Source organism: Protopterus annectens, chromosome 13.part0, assembly GCF_019279795.1.
Source record: "Protopterus annectens isolate FY-2018-M chromosome 13.part0, PAN1.0, whole genome shotgun sequence".
Classification (NCBI taxonomy): domain Eukaryota; kingdom Metazoa; phylum Chordata; order Ceratodontiformes; family Protopteridae; genus Protopterus; species Protopterus annectens.
The window spans coordinates 831,268,118-831,289,098 of record NC_056747.1 but is presented as its reverse complement, the minus strand read 5'-3'; the positions used below and the strand labels follow the sequence as shown (position 1 = coordinate 831,289,098).

The window sequence follows — 20,981 nt, the reverse complement described above, 5'->3', positions numbered from 1 at the left end:
GCTCAGCTCCGTCCTCTGGTTCGGAGCCCTTGGTCTTGGCACCGGGGAAGCCGCCTTCTTCCTCGGAACAGGCGGGGTCCTTGGGTCAAGACTCCGGTGCCTTTGATGCTGTGAGGAGAGTAAAGTCTGCCAAGACTGTCTCACTTCTTCAGGTCTTTCCTCTTCCTCCAATAAAATACTGCGTTCTGCCTCTACAGTGCAGGTTCCTACTAAGCGTCGAGACTCAGAGCCTCAGGTAACCCCTTTGGGTGAACCCTGCTGTACTGAGACTTCACCAGATGCTCCCACCGATGAGGTCCCAGAAAGAGACTTTGCAAGAGGAGGAATTTGAATTCCCCTCCGGAATCCTTGACATCAGACACAGATGTAGAGGAATCAGAATGGTCCCCATGGTCCCCCTCTGAGGATGTCTCCTTTGCAGACATCCTAGAAATACTGAAACAGAGGGGTGACTGGCAGTCAGTTACCCTTACTGAGGATGAGTCGGTGCTCCTGAAGACCTTTGGGTCTCAACCTTCCACCTCCTGGGTTACTCCGCCTTTCAAACTGATGGATCTAGTTGCTCGAAGGGCTTGAGAGTCCCCTGATTCCATGGAACCAGTCCCTCGGAGGCCCAATAAGTTCATCACTTCCCCTCAAGACAAATTGTACCTCACTAAAGGAATCCTTGTTGATGCCATGGTGGTGGCCACCAAGAAAGGGATGTCCGAGACCTCCTTCTACTGTCCATCCTCCTAATAGAGATTGTAGGACTATGGACAGATATGGGAAATGCATTTTTAGTTCTTCAACGTTTGGCATGAGATCACTTAACTACTTTAACCCATTTTACCCGTCTTCAACGAGATCTCTTCCAGGAACTTGGAGATACTCTAAAGGGTAACACAGATGAAGCTGTTTTTGAGAAGGTGATGGCTCAGCTTTCTAGCCTTAATTCCATTGTCAACTCATCCATGCAGCTCATTTCCTATGCAGCTGATGGGTTGAGTCGAGCAGCAGGTTCAGCGATGGCTCTGCGGAGATGGTCCTGTATGCGCTTGCGCTCCTTTGCGGAAGCCTTCAAGTCTTCCTTTGTCAACACCCCATTTGATAGCTCTACTTTGTTTGGGCCCCAAGTCAAGGAGACTCTCACTAGGTGTGAGCAGGAAGGAAAGACTCTATCTGCCGTAGGAGTCTGTTTTTCCACCCCCTACTAGACCATACCCCAAAGGGCAGAAAGATGGAAAAATGTGGTTCCGGAAGTCCCAAGTAGCTTTCCAGAACACGCGTAGTGAACCCCCCTTCAGGGGCAGAGGAGGGGGCAATAATGGAAAATGCCGCTTTGGCGGCAGAAGGGGTCTGCAAAACCAGGGCGACAGGGAGCAGTTCTCTGGCAAGCCTTATCAGCGCTTCTGAGAGGAGGCCCGACTGTCCTACTCTGGAGGCAGTCGGGGGTCACTTGGCTTTGTACCCAGATGCCTGGCTAGGAATTGCATCAGATTCTTTGGTACAAAGCATAGTTACCAAAGGTTACATCATCCCCTTTTTCAGAGTCCCCGCCAGTCAGAACAAGAATCCCAGATGTTCCACCCAGTCTGCGGGATCAAGACGCTATAGAAATCCAAAAGCTACTAGAAAAAGAGTTATCCAGCCAGTACCGGCGGACCAGATAGGATCCAGAACTTACTCCAGATTCTTTTTAGTTCCAAAGAAAACGGGGGGCTGGAGGCCCATTTTAGACCTCCGCAAGCTAAACACTTTTGTAAAGAAGGAAAATTTCTCGTTGGTCATGCTTCACTCGATACACCCGTTCCTGGGAATGGGCGATTTGGATGTGCTCTCTAGAGCTCAAGGATGCATACTACCACATCAAAATGGCCAGACCTTCCAGAGATCATTTGCGTTTCCGGCTGGGGGCCAGTCACTACCCATTTCGAGCACTGCCCTTTGGTCTCACTTCAGCCCCCAGAGTGTTCACCAAATACATGGCAGTGGTTACGGCTCACCTGAGGCATCTAGGATTTCAGGTGTTTCCGTATCTGGACGACTGGCTCCTGTCCGCCACCACCAGGCATCAACTAATTTTTTCCCTGGATCATACGATCATTCTCTGTTTTCGGTTAGGAATAACCATAAATTTCAAAAAATCTGCCTTATTACCATTGCAGCATATCTCCTTTTATCTGAGCAGATCTAGACACCACCACCGCATTGGTCAGATTACCTCAAAGCGTTATCTCTCTACGAAATCAGGTGTCCCGCTTGCTAAAAGAAAAGAGAGTACCTGCCTTTCAGGTTTTAAAACTTTTAGGCACCATGGCAGCTACCCTCATAGCGGTTCCTCTGGGACGGTTACTCCAATGGTTGCTTTTCACCCAGTGGTCTTCTCAACAGCTCCTAATGTCTTTCAAGATACTACTGACAGACACTTGCAAAAAGGACCACCTCTGGTGGCTCAACAGTCACCAGGTGACGATAGGTCGACCATTTGTACCCCCCCCCCCGTAGCCATGGTGCCCACGGACGCTTCCCTGATAGGGTGGGGGGCTTTTTCAGGGAAGAACTGCCCAAGGTACCTCGTCAGAGATGGAATCTCATTTGCACATCAATGTCTTAGAGTTGAGAGCAGTGCTTTTAACGTTGCGGCACTTGCACGACCTTCTGCCTCGGGACACTATTGCGATCCAGAAGGACAACATGTCAGTGGTCTGGTACATCAACAAACGGGGGGGAACCAAGTCTTGCCCCTTATGCCGAGAAGCCTTGAGAATTTGGCAGTGGGCTGTATCCACCGGGCGCTTTCTGATAGCAGTGCACATCCTGGGGAAATCCAACATGTGGTCCCTCAAAGAAGGGGCGGAAATGATTTTCAGCAGATGGGGCCAGCCTTGCTGTGACCTTTTTGCATCCCCGCTGAATGCCAAATGCAGAAGCTACTTTGCCCTGGATCCTCATCCGGGAGACAGCCCAAGGGATTCACTTGTACAGTAAATCAGACCAGGGTTCTCCTTTATGCCTTTCCTCTAACCCCGCTGATCCCCAGATTTTTGCAGAAAGCAAAAAGTTTGGGAAGGACTGTTCTGATGGCCCCCTTTTGACCTCGGCAGATATGGTTCCCCTTCCTTCATCAATATCAACTGGAAGAACGTTGGTTTCTGGACCCACTGCCAGACCTTCTGACTCACTTGTCAGGAGTTCTTCACCCCTCTCTTCAGTCCCTCAAACTGACAGCTTGGCTGCTGCATTTCCCAACCTAGCCAGGTCATATAATTTATAATTTGTCTTCCGCGGTGCAACATATTTTGGTCTCCTCATAAAGTCTCCACCAGAAAACTGTATAACAGCAAATGGAAACATTTTGTTTATTGGGCCTCTCAACATGATATTGATCCGTATGTCTCTCCTATTGATAGTGTTCTGGAGTTTCTGACTATGCTTTTTCATAAAGGTGCAGCAGCAGCCACTGTAAGAGTTAAATTGGCTGCAATATCCATTTTTCACCTGGGATATGAAGGGTCTAATCTTCTCTCACAGATTATGTAAAGCCTTTCTGAAAGGGACTCCTCACCTTAGGCCACCTGTCAGACAACCAGTTGCCCCCTGGAATTTAAATTTAATACTATCTCAGCTTATGCTTCCCCCCTTTGAACCCGCATCTTCTTGTCCCTTGAAGTTAATTTCTTGGAAAACAATATTCTTGGTGGCTATTACCTCAGCTCGTGGAGTTTCGGAACTGCAAGCTCTTTCTATCAGGCCTCCGTATCTGGTTTTTCATCCCGACAGAGTGTATCTCAAGACAAATCCCACCTTTCTTACTAAGGTCTGCTCCGAGGTCAATTTGAACCAGTCTATTGAGCTGCCCACCTTTGTCCGACACCATTTGAATAAATTAGAATATATTTATATATGTTACATAAACTTGATGTTCACAGACAGTTGAGGTTTTATTTGGACAGAATAAAGGAGTTTAGGCAATCGGAACAACTCTTCTCATGCGGACAATAAAAAGGGGCTGCCTGTAGCTAAAGTGGTTATCTGATTGCATAAAATATATATATCATCAGCCAGCCAACCAACCTTTAGAGCGTAGTGTGAAAGCACATTCCACCAGGGCTGTGTCGACTCTGGCTCATGCAGCCCATTTGCCTTTGGACACTATTTGTGCAGCTGCTACTTGGTCAAAACCTCATACGTTTATCACTCTTTACAAAGTGGACAGGGCTTCCTTTGGTTCCACTGTTCTTAGGAATGTACTCCCGTGAGCCATCCTGGATTAGGGTGTTTGGGACACTACCCACGTGTAAGAACAAACGGCGAGATTGAACAACTTCACACAGACGTTATGTTCTTACCATAACGTTCCATGTGAGTTGTTCATCTCGCCTTTGTTCTTACACTCCCTCCCACCTTCCTCCTCCAGATTCTTGAAGAATGGGTATGACTGGTGGTCTGGTTGGTCTAACTATTTTCCTTTAGTCCAGCCAGAGTATTTCTTGGCAAATTGTAAATATATGTATACATGTGTATGTTTGGCATATTAGTATGTTAAGTGATATTTTTTCTTGCTGGGTTCAGCAAACTAGATCTGAGATTAGTCAGAGAGCATTATGGGATAGGAACTGTGCCTCAAGCTACTCTGAGATCTTGAGCTTGGAAAGGGGCTGGCTCGGAGCCGATGGATCGACTCCGTACCCACGTGTAAGAACAAAGGTGAGATGAACAACTCACATGGAATGTTATGGTAAGAACATAACTTCTTTTTTTTTGCACTTTTGAACTGCACACTCAGCTAATCCGTTGGACTGTGGATCCTCAGGACTACCAGTAACATGGACATAGCCCCAGGACTCTGCAAATTTCTTTAACTGCTGACTTGTAAACTGTGTACTATTGTCGGATACAACTTTGAGCGGACTACCATGGACAGAAAATTGTTTCTCCAGTTTTGTAATGAAAGTGCAAGACGTTAAGTTAGGAAGGAGGTCAATTTCAAATCAGTTTATGTAAGAGTAGTATAACACTGTTTGTTTTGTGTCTTTCGTCTTTTCCCGGTTAGGGGTCGCCACAGCGGAACTCCGGTCTGCTAATGATTGGCAGTAGATTTTTTACATACAGAGTTTGCCAGCCTTGACACACAACCTTCAGCAAATTTATGCCCATTCACGCATGCCACCCCACAGAAGACGCTCTAGCTGAGAATCTAACGGCACAATGTCTTGCTGTGAGGCGACAACGCTACCACAGCACCACCACCAGTAATGCTGATAATTCCATAAGAAAATATCCGTAGCAACTGTCGACCATGATCATTTTAGGAATCTGGTTTATGAAGTGGTTATTTGGTTGGTTGGTTTTAGTACTATTGCAAATAGAGCATGCTAGAGTTTCCTTCTCTATATCTTTTGACATAGAAGGCCAAAATACTATGCCTCTTACCCTTCTTTAGGTTGAATCAGTCCCTGGGTGACCATGATGTAAAGTCTTAATATGTTCCTGCTGTAATGATGAAGGAATTACCACTTTAGGACCTTCCATGATGATTCCATCGTCCATGTTAAGCTCGTTTTGGTAAGGAAAATACTTATGTATGTCAAGTGGTAGCCTGGTTTGTCACACTGGCCATCCTTGACTGAAAAAATGTTTCAGCTTCTGAAGAACAGGGCCTAAAGCTGTGTGATTTCTGAGTTCATCAAGACGTGATGAGGAAAAATTTTTGACTTCCATGACTTAAAGGTTTTCTTTCTCATTGTCATGCTGTTCCATTTGTCTAGGTGCTCCTGACAAAGCATCTGCAAGGTAAAGATATTTTCCTTTGGTATAAACAATATTGAAGTTGTACTTTTAACATCATGCGTTGCAGATGTGCTGGGGCTGAATATGTTGGCTTTTTTAGAATTGTCACTAGAGGTTGGTTATCAGTCTCTGTTTGAACAGGTTTGCTGTAAATATCATTCTGGAACTTCAAACATGCGAACACTCATGCCAAAAGCTCTTCAGTTTGTGTATACTGCATCTCAGTTTGAGTTAGGTTTTGGATACACAGGGTACTGGTATGCCTTCTTGAAGACCTGCCGCACCAAGACCATACTTTTGAAGCATAACATGAGAGTTACTGGTTTGTGAACATGATATCTCAGTGTGGGGTGGACTGGCAGTTTTCAGTGTCAGAACATGAAATGCTCTTTGGTGTTGTGCTAACCAAGACCAATTTACATTTTTGCATGTCGTAATGGTGCTGAAAGCTCACTCAAGTTTGAGATTAGCTTTCCTAAATAGTTGACCATGCCTAGAAAATGTTTCAAAGATGTGACACTGGCTGGAACTGTCAACTCAAGAATTGCTGCTTGCTTAGACAGATCTGGTTGTAAGCCAGAACTGGTAAACAAATTACTCCCGTAAGTAACTTCTCTCAGCTTGAATTTACATTTTTGAGGATTCAGTTTAAGATGGACTTCACAAATAGTCTAGAACTTTCTTGAGGTTTCTGTCATGTTTATCTTCACTGTTGTCCCCTACAATGTCATCTAGCATGATCGCACATGGACAACCCGAAAACATTTGCTCAATCGCAAGTTGAAGTACTTCACTGGCAGAATTTATCCCAAATGGCATTCTCAAAAATCTGTATCTAACAAATGGTGTACAGAAAGTGTTTAACAATGAAAATTTGTGATCAGCGAAATTTGCCAAAATTAACTTTTTGCATCTAAGATTGAAAAAAGTAGTGGCATTTGGCATAACATCTGCTGCTATTTCTACTGTGTGCATCGGATGATGAGGGTGTTTAAGTGCTTTGTTTAAATCTCTGGGATCTATACATATTTGAATATCATCTGAGCTTTTCTTTTGACCTATGACCATGGAGGATACCCATTCAGTTTATTCTTTTATTGGAGTTCTCAAACCTAAATTCATCATTCTGTCTAGTGCTGTTTTCACTTTGCTCTGCATTGCTACCCTGGCTGGTCTGACTATTGGGCTAACTTCGTGGTTTAACTTCATGGAATATGTGACTGGTAGATTGCCAATCTTTCTTTGAAAATATCAGCATAGTCACGAAAAATGTTTGTGTAAAACTGTTGTGGTTGTTCAGATTTATATGGTGAATTTCTTCATTAAGTGAAATTGGTCCCATTCTCAAGCTCTAAGGCCTAATAATGACTGCATGTATTTTTTGATTAAGTAAAACTGCAAATCATAACTGTTCCAGCAGAATGGCATGTGAGAGCTACTGCGCCATCGGTTTGACTCTCTTCACCACCATAAGCAATACGTTTTGTACACTTTTGCTGCATCAAGTTTCTCACCAGCTTTTACTTTGACAATCATTTGTGTTGATATAACGTTGCACTTGGACCCAGTGTCTACTTTAAGCTCTACAGGTTTCCCATCAGAGAGACCATCAACATAAGTTTGCTCACTGCTTTCTAAATGATCTACTTGCTTCTTTGGATGCTCTTTAAATAAAAGTAGGTGCCACTTTAGACTTGCAAAGCTTTCTGAAATTATTCCACTTTTTAAATTTGTGACATTGCTGACCAAATCTAAGCACTCTTCAGGTTTAGGTTCTTGGTTGCCTCCACAATTACAGCAGGTTAACAGTAAGGTGTGGGATAACAAACTTTGGTTTATGGTTAAGGTTGTGTGGTACCACACCCTTTGGTTTATGTCCCTTTTTCATCTTAACTTTATGTTCAACATTCGTACTGTTAGATACTGCAAGCACATCTTTCTCATTTGTAAGCATATTTGTGTGCTTTTCTGTAAGCTCGTATATTTGACAAATTGCTATGGATTTCCTCAGTGTTAAAGCACTATCTCAAAGTAAAATCATTCTCACTGCATCATTATTGACACCACACACATCTATCCTTTATCAGCTCATCTTGCAAATCACCAAATCTGCATGTTTTAGCTTTTTCTCAAGTCCGTAATATATGCGGTTATTGTTTCACCAAGTGCTTTATTTTTTTGTGTAAAACATTGTGCCTTTCTATTGTGATGTTCATTTGAGGGTTACACTTTTCTTTAAATTTATGTTTTAAGCACTCTAGGTCCTCCCGCATTTCAGCCTGTATCACAGTATGGCAGTTTTCCTCTTTATTCCCCTCCCCTGCATACACAGCAGGTGCATACACGAATGAAAGTTCCCTCTCAATGGCTTCCGAGCCTGCTCAGTTAAGAAGTATGAAGGCTTTTGTACAGTGCGCCTTTATCAGAAAAAGCAGCCTGTATGAAAATATCATCATATTCTTGTTCTTACACTCTCCAATTCTCAGCAATATTGTTATCTAACACAAGCAGTTCAGGTCTGCAAAATCCCTCTGCCATAATGGCAAAAAAAGTTTAAACCGTTTAAACATAAGCATAGACCAGGTACTTGTAATTATGCTTAAATGTACAGCAGTTTCTCTGAAAAGGCTTCACTTTGACAATGCAAAACTGTGAACATTTCAGAGACTTTGGGCACTTTGGCTTTATTTAATGAAGAAAAAATACATTTCTGTATTTATTTCGAATAGATTTACCAGTATGTCACAATTTCGGACATTTCGTTTATATCTGTAATTATTTAGAAAGTTTTGAATGCTTCACCAAACATTATGCGACTGAAAAATCCTTTAAATGAGTTTAAGTACCTTTGATTAACTGCTGACCTATTTGCGAGTTCACTCCGATATATTCCTTCTCTTCTACATTTGTGCTTCATGGCTTGTGTGTTGCTTCAACTTTGGATCCCATTCTGGCACTATCCCCTTGTCTCATGCATTCAAAAGAGACATTGAAGTGGTGTATGGGTTCAAGATATTTATTGTACATAAACATTTCAGGAATTGTAATTGGAGCTTGTATTTAAGCTAACTGGTTCCCTCATTACTTCAAACACACTTGCATATTCACTCCATTCATGACTGCATTCCGTCTGTCTGTCTACACAATGCCACTGTTCGTGCACACGCTCAGTACTTTTATACACGTGCTGTTGAACTGCAGTGGCTGAATAGGAACAATACACTCAATGATCTACACTGGCTATACACGAATAGCATATCTCCGGAGTCATAGAAATAATTTTCAAAAGATGTACTACCCCTTGTCAATTCTGCAAAGCTGTACACACAGTTAAATTAAGAGTTGCAGCGAGGCCTGGAAAACAGCTAATAGTTGTACATCTGTAATGAGGTAGGCATTGCCACATTTGTAATGAGGTAGGCATTGTCACATTTGCAGTCCTGGTCACCTTTACTTGGCTAATGACCTCATGGCACCTTATGTAAAAAGAATGATCTGAATTTGTACCCTGTTCTCATCTGTGATCTGACCAGGAGCTCGCTGCTCTTGCACCTGGTGTCACAGGCAAAGCTCAGCAGCAGATGTAGTTTCCACACACGGTAATGTCCAGAGTGCCGATAACCCTGCAGTGACACTTAGCCTGTTAGTGTGGAGTGAGGTGAACCAGTTGACATAGGATCATAGGAGGTTACTAGGCTAATGGCCCTGGGGCCCTTCCGAGACTAGCCAAGAGTTTATCCCTAAAAAGAAATCTCAGCACCTGTCACCGCTGTCAATGAGGGACACAGTTGGAACCCCTGGGATAAATTTGTGGTTTCCCATCCACTCATCAAGGATATGCTTTAAGACCGTCAGCGAGGTGATCTGTTTGATGTGTAGGGGAAGTCTATTCCAGAGATGGGACAGCCTCTGGGAGACAAACCTGTCGCTCAAGCATGTTTTGTTGATGCTGCATATTAGATTCGGGCCTTTTTGAGCTGGTAGTGCGTGAGGAGTTAGATTTACGGATGTGGAGCATCTCTAGTAGGGCAGGTTATGAGATTGCCTTGTAGGCGAGACACAACTCACCCCTGAGCAATCTGTACGATACCGACTAGAGTGGTAGTGATTTGAGCCCGTCTGCATAGGATGGGTGGTGGAGGCCATAGATTCTCTTTGCGAGGTGTTTCAGTGGCCTTTCCAGTTGGTGCAGATGTTTGGAGAGGTACATCCCAAACTGGGCATTGTACTCAATTCTTGGTCAAATGAGGGAGGAGTATAGAGGTAATAACCTCCTCCTTTTTTCTGGATGCACTGTTTAATTGTGAGATAAACCAAGTAAAAGGCTTTTCTGACCACTGCCACTACATGATGGTTGAATGTGATAGGTCTGTCATTTAAACAAAGAACTGCGATTGCCCATCGCTGAACTCCACACATTCAGGAAAGGTAGTATTGGCTGTTTTCTGTAATAAAACTTGTAGCACATTTCCAATAATAAACTACAATATGAACACCATGGTATCTCTTGGCTGTTACTCCCATAACATCACTTCCTAACTTACTTCACAAGTTCCTAACTGCTTCACAAGTTCAAGTTAAATTCATGAATTGGGAATCACTCCTTCACTAACACTTAGCCATCATTGATGAAAATGTGTTTCTTGCAGATGCACTATGTAAATACTTACTTAGCAGGTCTTCCTTTGGTCATTGGCCAGTTGTCTTCCTTCACATAGGCATTCACAAACGCAGTAGAAGGTCAGGGGTGTGTGCTTCACTGAAGACTCGTGTCCTTCAGCAATGCTCTTGCAAATGATATATCAGTAATTGTCCCACTGTCAGTAACACTATAGAAACAGAGCACAACTGCAATGTTACATTTGGTGTGGGTTTATACTGGCACTGGACATTGGTCATCCATGATTACATCACATTGATATTGTCAGGATCTTTTTAAATGTATTTTTGTACATTGCAATCACCAAATCAAATCTTATATGCATACCAGTCTCTTAACAGTATGTTATCTATGCCAGTATGCTGATGTCTTCCTCTGTAAAGACCACTATGACCATGATCATGTCAAACTTTTGTGATGGCATGAATTTTAGGTGCTGTTTTCCAGCTGAAATAACTAGTTAGGTAGGGGTTCAAATGGCACAGCAGTGTGTGTGTGTGTGTGTGTGTGTGTGTGTGTGTGTGTTCAGCTGTTAGCTTGGGAACAGTTTTAGAATGACATGCATGTCCGCAGTTATGTCAGTTCTGCAAACCTCTTCTCGACATACAATGATGATGTAATCCCCTGTGAAGTATACTCTGACTATATTACTCTGTGTTGCCACGAGCATTAACTACAGCGTTACCTAGCTTGTGTAACTAGGTAGGTAGGGGTTTTAATCTCCCAGCAGACTTTTTTGTGTGTGTATTCATTCAAATATTAATGTGGAGACAATTTTACATTGAGATGTTACTCCACATGTAGGTCAGACACTCCTCCCAGTATCATCTCCGCATACAATGATGTTATCCTTTATAAAGTGTACAGTGGTGGTGCTGCGGTAGCGTTGTTACCTCACAGTAAGATGCTGTCCGGTTCGATTCTCAGAGTGTCGTCTGCGTGGTGACGTGTGAATGGGCGTACCTTCGTTGAAGGTTGTGCGTTAGGGCTGGTAACTCTGCACATAAAAATCAACTACTAATCATTAGCAGACCGGAGTTCTGCTGTGGCGACCCCTAATCGGGAAAAGCCGCAAGACACAACAACTGTGACACTGTTTGTCAGTTGGACATGTGTGGCGGTGCATTGTATAGAATCCAGCTTGTATAACTACGCAGGTTTAACATTCAAATCTAACCTTGGTCAAGGCTTCCAAAATGTCTGCACAGCTTATTTCTAGCTCTTCCAGTGTGAAAACAGAAACTTGGCAAATAAGACCAGTAGACGTGTTTATGGGTACATTTCAGTAACTGGCTAGTAAGTGCATTGCCTGGATACCAGGAATAAAGAAATACAGAAGACCTGAAAAAAATCTGCTACAATACTAAACCATGATTATAAAGTGTTCATGTGCATAATGGCTAAAAGAATGGCAAAAGTAAGGCCAAAACTGATGGATATGAATCACTGTGGTTTTGTGGAGGGGAGGCAAACATTTGATATTAACAGAACACTAATGATCCAGAGGAAAACGGAATATAAGAAAATACCATTGTTGTTGGTGGATCTTGATGCAGAGGAAGCATTTGACAGAGTAAGCTGGGACATAAGCAGGGCAATGAAAGCATTTGCATTTCCTGAAAATATAAGGTTGATTTGGATGATATATGAGGGATAGGAGGTGAAAATTGAAGTGAATGGGGTCCTCTCCGATTTCTGCTTGAGCACAGGAACCATTGGCGAAGAAAATAAGGGACTCAGAAATTCAAGAATATAATTGGTATGGTAGTAAAGAAAAGCTTGCCTTATTTGCAGATACTATTTTGTTCCTGATAAAACCAGAAAAAGACTTTACATTGTTGTGGAACATTTTGAGACCATTTCAAATCATTTTGGGATACAAAATTAATGAAGCTAAAACCAAGGCATTCGCTGTAAATATGTATCCAGACGCATTAACTGGTTCAGGAATATCCATATTTATGGGGATATGATGCAATGAAATAGGGGTATGTAGTAATAATTCTAGTGTAGCAGCTAATGATATGTGGGAAGAGACTTAAAATATTATACATAGTCTCTTTAGTCTTGTATACAGGTTGGGCATATTTTTATCAACCAGAGGAGAAGTTGTGGGTAGCCATTAATAAAGAGCTGTAGAACTTTGTCGGGGGGGGGGGGGCTGCAAAGGTCAAGTGAGAAGCTGATTCTTCCAGTCGAAAAGGGTGGATTGGGATTACCCAATCCGAAGGGGTGTTTCAGAGCTACACAGTTAAGACTGCTATACATAGCACAGACAGAAAACTATAATTCAAAGTGGAAATGGATGATGATGAAACATGAGGGAAGGTCAAACAGGAGAGACTGGGATTTTGGATTTAGGCCTTTAAGGAGAATAACAATAATCCTGCAGAAAATTATATCCATAAAGTAGCAGAAAGTATTCTAAGAACTAAACCAACATGGGAATGGATAAAGGAGATTCTGCCGATAGGATCACTGCAATTAGATTTACAAGACAGTAGGCAAGAGGGGGCAAGAATTTATTGGAGAAAACTGGCAAAGGCACCAAGGTATATTGGGAACAAATGGCTAGGGAGGGAAAGATGATAAAATGGGATAACGCCAAGAATTTATTTGGACTGAAGGTTAGAGATTGCCTTCCCTGTCAGGGATTGATAACAATGTTTAGGCAGAGAAATAGTGGAAGTCCTAAATGAAAGACCAGCACTGGTAGAGTGTTTAATAGAATCTAGAACAGAAGTTGCCATTAAAAAAGGAATTAGTAGAAAATCTAAAATATTGCATGATGACTATAAGAATCTCTGAGGGGGTCAGAGATTGGATAAGCAATCCACAAAGAAACAATTGGAGGATACATGTATGTCCTATGCAAGAAAATCTAGATTATGTAGGATTTTTGCCTGGAAATGTTTACATAGGTATTGTTATACCCCAAGTAGACTCCAGAGTATTTTCCTCAGGCAGAGACAGTAAGTGTTGGAGGAGTGAAGGGAAAGAAAGAGGTATTTTTCTGAGAGTGCAGTGAGTTGGTGGATTTTAAGGGTTCCCTGCAGAATGCAGTGTTGGGAGATGTTGGGGGGGGGGGGGGCTAGATTGGCCTAACAAAAGGGAGATGATTTTTCTGAGATACGATACAGAATCTGAATTTACCTGGACATGGTAAGGCCTTGCTGTGTCTAATAATGGTGTCTGCCAAAAAAGCAATTGCTAGAAAATGGAAATCCAAAATGTAAACCAACTAATACTGGAAGTAGTGAATATAGTAACAGAGATAAAACAGCTGAAATTGAGATCTTTAGAAAAGGGTAGGAGCAAAACTACACAAGAAAAATGGGAATTTTGGAAATGGTACATACAAGAGAGGAATGAGGTCTAAAAGGGAGCAGGACTTGAATGAACGTAATGTTTGAGTGAGAAAGTTTGGGTAGATTATAAGTGATGTATGATGTTTGCAACTGAAAGTGAGCGAGTACGGTTTGTGATGTAAAATGCTTGCAATTGGGATTGTTGGTTTGATTTGCTTTCATTTATATAAATGTATGATTGCCTATGTAGTAAGTGGTTTAATAAAGAGGCTTCTTTAAAAAAAAAAAAAAAAACAGGAATTGAATAATTTTATGTAGAATTGCTTGGGTTATATGGTATATAGCAATATATGTGAAGTATAATGTTGATTGAGTATAGTTAGATTACTTTTATATGAATGTAAGTTTGCCTATTTCACAAATGATGATTCAATAAAGGTGTTTGAAACAAAAATCTAACCTCCGTCAACTGCTGTGTGTGGTTGGTGTGTTATTACCATCATTATAATCTGCTGAATCTCCATTTAAATCCCACCCAGGAGAACCTTTTAACATAGCCCCATGAGTCCAACATCCCCCCTTTTCCCCTCTGTCCGCATAAAATCCTTTTTGCAGAACACTGGGGGATATCAGCTCAAAGATGCGTATACACATTGTGGAGAAGACCCTTTCATGACCCTCAGCAAGCCATCTCCAGACCACTGGATGTGTGGTTGTTAATATTGTCATGGGGTGGTGCACATGTCCCATATATAGACAAAGGCAGTACGTAATACAATCAAATACATACATGCTTGTGCTACTACTATCTTTTAATTTGTTAATATAGTGATTTTGGTTTAAATGATGTATGTGATGTTGGCAGTTAGCCTAGTAATGTCCTATGACACTATGAACATTACACATGTCAATGTTGCTGTCATCCACATGTGCTATGTTGAGGTTTGGATGTGTGTTAGCCCTAAAACAGAGCATTCCAATCTGATTTGAGGTAATTTACTGATGGCAACTGCTGCCATCTGATTACATGTTCCTTCCATAACCGCTGTAGTAATATGCCTCCTGAGGACTGTTGACATGGGATGGTGATCTGTATATTGGGATCTACTTTTACAAGCCCAAAGTTTCAAAACTTCGAACTGCAAGTTGTCGAGACCATAAGATCAAAGTTTTGAAACTTCAAAATTGTAATTAAAATTTAAATTAAAAAATTCTGTTTTTGCAGGGGTTTAGCTGCCTGCACCCCCCACACCCCCTGCTAAATAAATATACCAATTCCGAGATTGCACTACGGTGAGGAAAGTGATAGGTTTCTCATTGTGCTCTGTACTGGGATCTCAATTCAAACCATTTGAAATTTCAAAACTTTGAACTTAGGTCTTCACCATTTGCAGTTCAAAGTTTTGAAACTTTGAGCTTGTGGAGAGAATCCGTATATTATTACCTTATTAAGGCATGTGTTTTTGTAGTGATGTATATCAACATTCTACACAGTTGTCATTCAGCCATCAGTGTTAATTGTATGGAAGAGGTGTGCATGTGTAAATCTACCATCCTGAAATGCTGTGAGACTTACAGCAGTATTGCATCATACTGATTACATGGTCACAGATGCCGTGTTTTATCCACATGTTGTATATGGAAACATATAACAAGTCCAGATTAATTTGCAACCTTGTAGAATTCATTGTATGCACAGTTGTGTTGCTAAGTAAATATTCAGGTGTCCCGCAGAAGTATTGTGCGACTGTCAAAGCTTGTCATTAATTGTTTCGCATGAACCACATCGACCTCATTTGTAATGTGTTCATATATTGTATCATGGCCATTACATACACCTTTCCAATGATTAAACTTGTAGGCACATGTGCAGTACATGTCATGATGTGAAATGGGTAGATTTGTATGCCTGTGTTAACAGTTCCATTGTATGGCGTGTGCATACTCTAGGTTATATTTGGAGGTTTTGTCACAAATCATATTTAAACAAAGTATGATATCTTAAAGGGAATGCACATCTATGTGCTGAGGTGGTTGGGGATGCTACGACACATAACTGGAGGCAATAGAAAACCTGCTGACTGACAATATGTTGATCAAACTTCACCACCCTGTCCCACCCAAAGTATACATGCAAACCTTACTCTGCTTTATTTTCTCAATAGAGCAGTTCATCTGTGCACTCTCTAAGGCTAAAAATGTGGCATCAGTGGCCCTGACAACATCCCAGGTTGCCTTTTCAGTAATTGAAAACCTAACCTATTAGACACAGTTAAATCCCTACTTAACCACAGTCTCTGTGCATGCTGTGTTTTGGCAGAAGGGTGGACAGCAATGGTCATCTGTCTGAACAAAGGTCAACCATCAGCTGATACAGGGAATTCTAGACATGTAAGCCTGACTAGTCTCATCTGCTAGGCAATGGAAAGAATCATAATGGACTTTATCAACAAGAACATGGGTAATCTCCCAATACTGTACCCAAACCATTTTTGATTTGTTAAAGCTAGAGTGTGTCTGTTAAATCTGGTTGACTTCGAGAAGGTCACCAAAGGCTATGGATGAGGGAAAGACCATGGATCCCGCCTAACTTGAGCCAGCGGAGGTATTTTGCACAATTACACCCTTGAGTATTGCAGAAAAAATGTCCCAATTGGGTATAAACCCCCTTTGTCGCCAAGTGGGTAATCAAATGGCTCAATAACAGGACACATACTGTTAGTGTGTGAATTCACCTCTACCAAGAGGCCATTGACTAGGACAGTACCACATGGTTCTGTACTAAGCCGTTTTCTGTTTGGTATTTCATTCCCAGAAGTCAGGGCACACTTGGACAGCCTTTGTTTGACCAGCTTTGTGGATGACTGCTAATTGTGGACAATCCTTGAATGCACTAATGCTATTGATTATACTGAACAAAGTAAAAAAAGCACAGAAATGATTGTTGCTAGAGCCATGGAGGTGCACTAAATGACTAATAAAACATTATTGTTCCCTCTTGGAAAGCAAATACTCAAGCTAATTACAATGTAGACAATGCCCCCCTATGAGTGTACCCAGTGGAATGTGATTTGGGTACTCTGGTAGATAGTAATTGGAATTGGCAAACTATTAAGGATTGAAGTCTATAAATCTTTCAGCTTTTCCCGGTTAGGGGTCGCCACAGCAGATCATCTGTCCGCTCATGATTGGCAGTGGAGTTTTACGGTGTCTAGTTGCTAGCCCGACACCCAACCTTCCACAGAAGACTCACTCACTCACACCTAGGACCAGTTTAGAGTGTCCAGTCTACCTACTGCATATCTTTGGGATGTGGGAGGAAACCAGAGCACCCAGAGGAAAGCCACGTGACCACAGGGAGGACATGCAGAGACTCTGCACAGAAGGCACCCCAGCCGAGAATCGAACCGGAGAACCTCATGCTGTGAGGCGACAACACTAACCGCTGCACCACCGCGGCCGCCCAAGGGTTGAAGTCTATAAATAATGACTGATATATCTTCTGAAAATCCATATTATGCAAAACCTGTTATTCTAGCTATTTTCTAGCTTTATAAGAGCAATATGTAAACTTGGTCCCGGATTTGGTGCTTTTGTCCAGATTTTGTTATAAGAGCGCGTGAGAGATGATGAAGATTGATAGACTGAACTATAAAATAAAATTGATATGCCAAGCCTGGTCAGGCCCTCGCCCTTTAATAAAAAGATTGCCAGTACAAATTAAGCAGTTTGATACACTATCTTCCTTCAAATGGGAACTGGATAATTGGATGGGTATTATTCTCCTTCCAAATGCCTTTGCTATTTTGAATATGGAAAAATTCCTTTACAAATGCATCCTTTTCTGTATCAAGTCCTTTAAAAAGAGTCCATCATAATGATTCTGTTCCTTCTCATTGTCATAGTACCGAAGTCTGAATCCAAACGCTTTACATCCCTTCCCTTACAGCACGTATTCTGTAACTAGAAAGTTAACTCCTTAAGTTGTTTTTGACTTTGGGAAATTATCCTGTTAAGGTGAAAAGAAAAGCAGCATCAAGGAAATGGTTTTGTTTGCCCTAGATAAAATGGTTTATGAATGAGAGTCTGCAGGCCTTTGTTTTTGTGTCGCTAACAGTTGTTGGTAGGGCATTAAAGATTCTGTGGAAGTAAAGAATATATGTTTGTGGTATGCTGTAGACCACTGTATTTAAAATGTATGCTTAATTTATGTTTTATTCACTTTGGTGTCTGCAGGTAACCATGGCAAGTGACTCTCCACGACGTCCAAGTAGAAGTACTGGGGTAATAGTAGTCCGGCCACAAGCTGTAACGTAAGTATTAGTTTGACAAAATAAATTAGTTCTTGTAGTTAATTTAGCATTTTGAAGTAAAGATGTGTGGAGGGGAATGTATGTGAAGTGTATTTTTGAAGAGTCTTGATACATATTGCACTTCAGTTGGAGTTTGCTTATGGAGTGAACTCAAGCTGAAGGAGTACATGCACGAAAAGCCAGTGATTGCAGTCCTTATTGGTGATTCTAATTTTGGCATTGCCTGTTAGATGGCTTCAGAAATGGATGTGCCACTTCTATTTGGAGACCAACTGCAGCGCACTTGTGTAGAGCAGGGTAGGCAAGTACTCTAGTTCCGGTCCAGCAGATGTTAGGATGTTGTCTGCATTAACCATGAAGGTTTTTATTAGCCAATTTTTTTATCCATAGCGCATAATGTCCAATATGTAGATCAGTATGCTTTTAAGAGAGCTAGTTGAGCTCGAGAAAATGTGTCAATGCCAGAATATATTCTTCTGGCAGACTCTTGTGATGTAACTTATCTTTTGTATTTTTATGATTTCCTTTTTTATTTTCATGTTTTCTTTTGACTGCAGCAAGTAATAGCAAGTAGATACTTTGGCAGGGAGTGGGTGTTTCATATTGCATTCATGGCTGTGGCAGGGAGTGGGTGTTTCATATTGCATTCATGGCTGTTGGGCCATCATTGGGATGTGTTTGATCTGGTAGCTCCAATGTTGGTAATAGGATTTACTCACTCCCTGTCATGGTGCTTTTAAACAATGAAAATATTTGTAAAAGGATCTTCTTGGTCTCTTTTTAAAGTAAGGTCATTGTATAATATGAACTCCTTGGTATTCCACTGTACTTGCATTGTAATTGGTAGCATAATTCAGTGTTTCTTTACTGCTGTTCGCGTGAGTATCTGTCAAATGGCCAAAATCCTTAATGTTCAAATACAAAGTAATCTAATAATAGTGATCGAAACCCAACTAATCGGGGGCAAAAAGGCTAAACACTTGTGACAAGTGTTTTTTTGCAAGCTAACCGCTGTGCTACCATACACCCTGCTGTTTATATACTATCTCCAAGGTTGCACAACAGTGGGGAAAGTGCAAATTCCCACTTCCTGCTGTACTGCCGTCTCCCACAAAAAAGTACTGGCACTTGCTATCACCTGTGTTTGAGCGCTTGTGCGACTACTCTGTTCAATATCCTGAGTTACTGACCACTTGAATAAAACCCATGTGTGCATACTTATGCATTCATTTCTTAATACATAACATACTCTCTCAGATTCATATTTGCAGCTCCAACCCATTTTAACTTCCAAGAAATGTTTTGTTGACTGCCAGTGTAGCTTAGTTTTTGGGATGTTAGATGGCAAAATATATGATTTCATCAGCTTTCCCTTATAATTTTGTATAAGCAGGTGATGTAGTTCCCTTGTAGACTACATGAAATGCATGTTTTGCCATGCATTTCGTAGCCAAATAAAACTTATTTGGAATATAATACGGTCCTTTGTTAGCAACATTGACCAAAACAGTATAAATAACACACGGAATATTGATTTGTCTTTATGTTTTGTAGTGTTGTGTGTAGATAGTCCCTTCATTTGTTCTTTGAATTCCTTTGATACGTTGAGGTACTGCACATTTCTCATTCTGTCTGCTGTTTTGGCCTAGTATGTGTTTGTTATTGACGTAACCAGGGCCATTAGCATATCTCATTCATTGATGAACAGGTTAAGCAACATTTATTGTAATTTTTTTCTAGCTTTTTTTAAAATTTAAGTGTGTTTTACTTCTGTGTAAGCTGTGTATAAATATCTTTGCTTTCAACTTTCATGCACACACACACACACCACCACCTTCCATTGCTGGGTCTGCCAATTTCTTCTATGCTCAGGCTTTCTCTGACTTGGCTCTGGGTCCAGTGCAGATCTTAAGGGCATCCTGGTTGGGGAGGTCATGCTGGCAACTGCTGCTTTTGTGGGATTTCTATTTATTGCCCTACTCTCGTTTCCCCACTTGACATACTTTTGTTTATTCAATTTGAGGGTTACTTCCTTTTGTGGACTGTGTCTTTCTTCAGGGAGTGCTTGGACAAACTTCCCCTTCTGGCTTGGGCATGTTGACCCTTTTTGCCTGCACATCAGATACAGGTCGTCTGGGAAGTAGTTGGGGCTTTATTCCTTTACAGCATGGCAGTAGTTAGTAGATTGTAAATTTTGAAGTATATGACATGTCTTTGTAGTTAACCATTTTTTCTGAATTTAGTTGGGTAGTAAGGGCTTTGTCTTTTACTCTTTATTTGTACAGTTGATTTAAATACTTTTTATTGTTTTGCTCAGACTCCATTTATTATAGATTTAATGACAGTTCAGATCTGTTTTTGTTTTGATGTATGTACTAGTAGTAATAGTTGGAGTTGGGATTTGTTAATGGAATGATAACAGTGGTTCATAGGATTTTACTAGGCTGTTGATCAGATAGTTCATTTGTAACCTAGCACCACAAATTCCACTAATTACTCTCCCTTTTCATGAGGGGTAGGGGGTAGAAGGAACAACTTGGGGTGAGTTTATGGTTAACCATCAACTCATCTAGTTTGAAGAAGTTTTGGGAGCTAATTTTCTTTCTGAAAGAAGTCTGCTCCAGAGGAGGGGAATTCTTTGAGAGTGGTATCCCTCTTGCCTAATTGTTCTGTTGTGTTACTGTGGTGGTTTAGATATTTTGAGTGGGTGCTTCTGGTGCTACATGTTTTATGAATATGTATGAAGTCACACAGGACTTCGGTTGTTTTGAGGTCTTGCAGGCAAGGCAGAGATTAGCCCATAGAACTTTGTGAGAAAGGAGAAAACATTTCAGTAGGACAAATAAATAAAGAGGTTATAAGAGAGAGAACACCGATTTAGAATGCCTTTTTTAATCTTCTAAAATGTATCTATTACCTAAAATTTGT

General features: G+C 41.3%; 1 protein-coding gene across 1 annotated transcript in view; it reads left to right on the top strand.

Annotated features, from left to right (window-relative positions):
• LOC122787696 (BCAS3 microtubule associated cell migration factor) overlaps positions 1-20,981 on the top strand; it is a 4,651,713-nt gene that overhangs the window by 82,469 nt on the left and 4,548,263 nt on the right. Inside the window, exon 2 of the mRNA XM_044054546.1 lies at positions 17,977-18,053. Coding sequence (XP_043910481.1) covers positions 17,983-18,053 — 71 coding nt within the window. The 5' untranslated portion in view covers positions 17,977-17,982. The remainder of the gene's footprint in view (positions 1-17,976; positions 18,054-20,981) is intronic.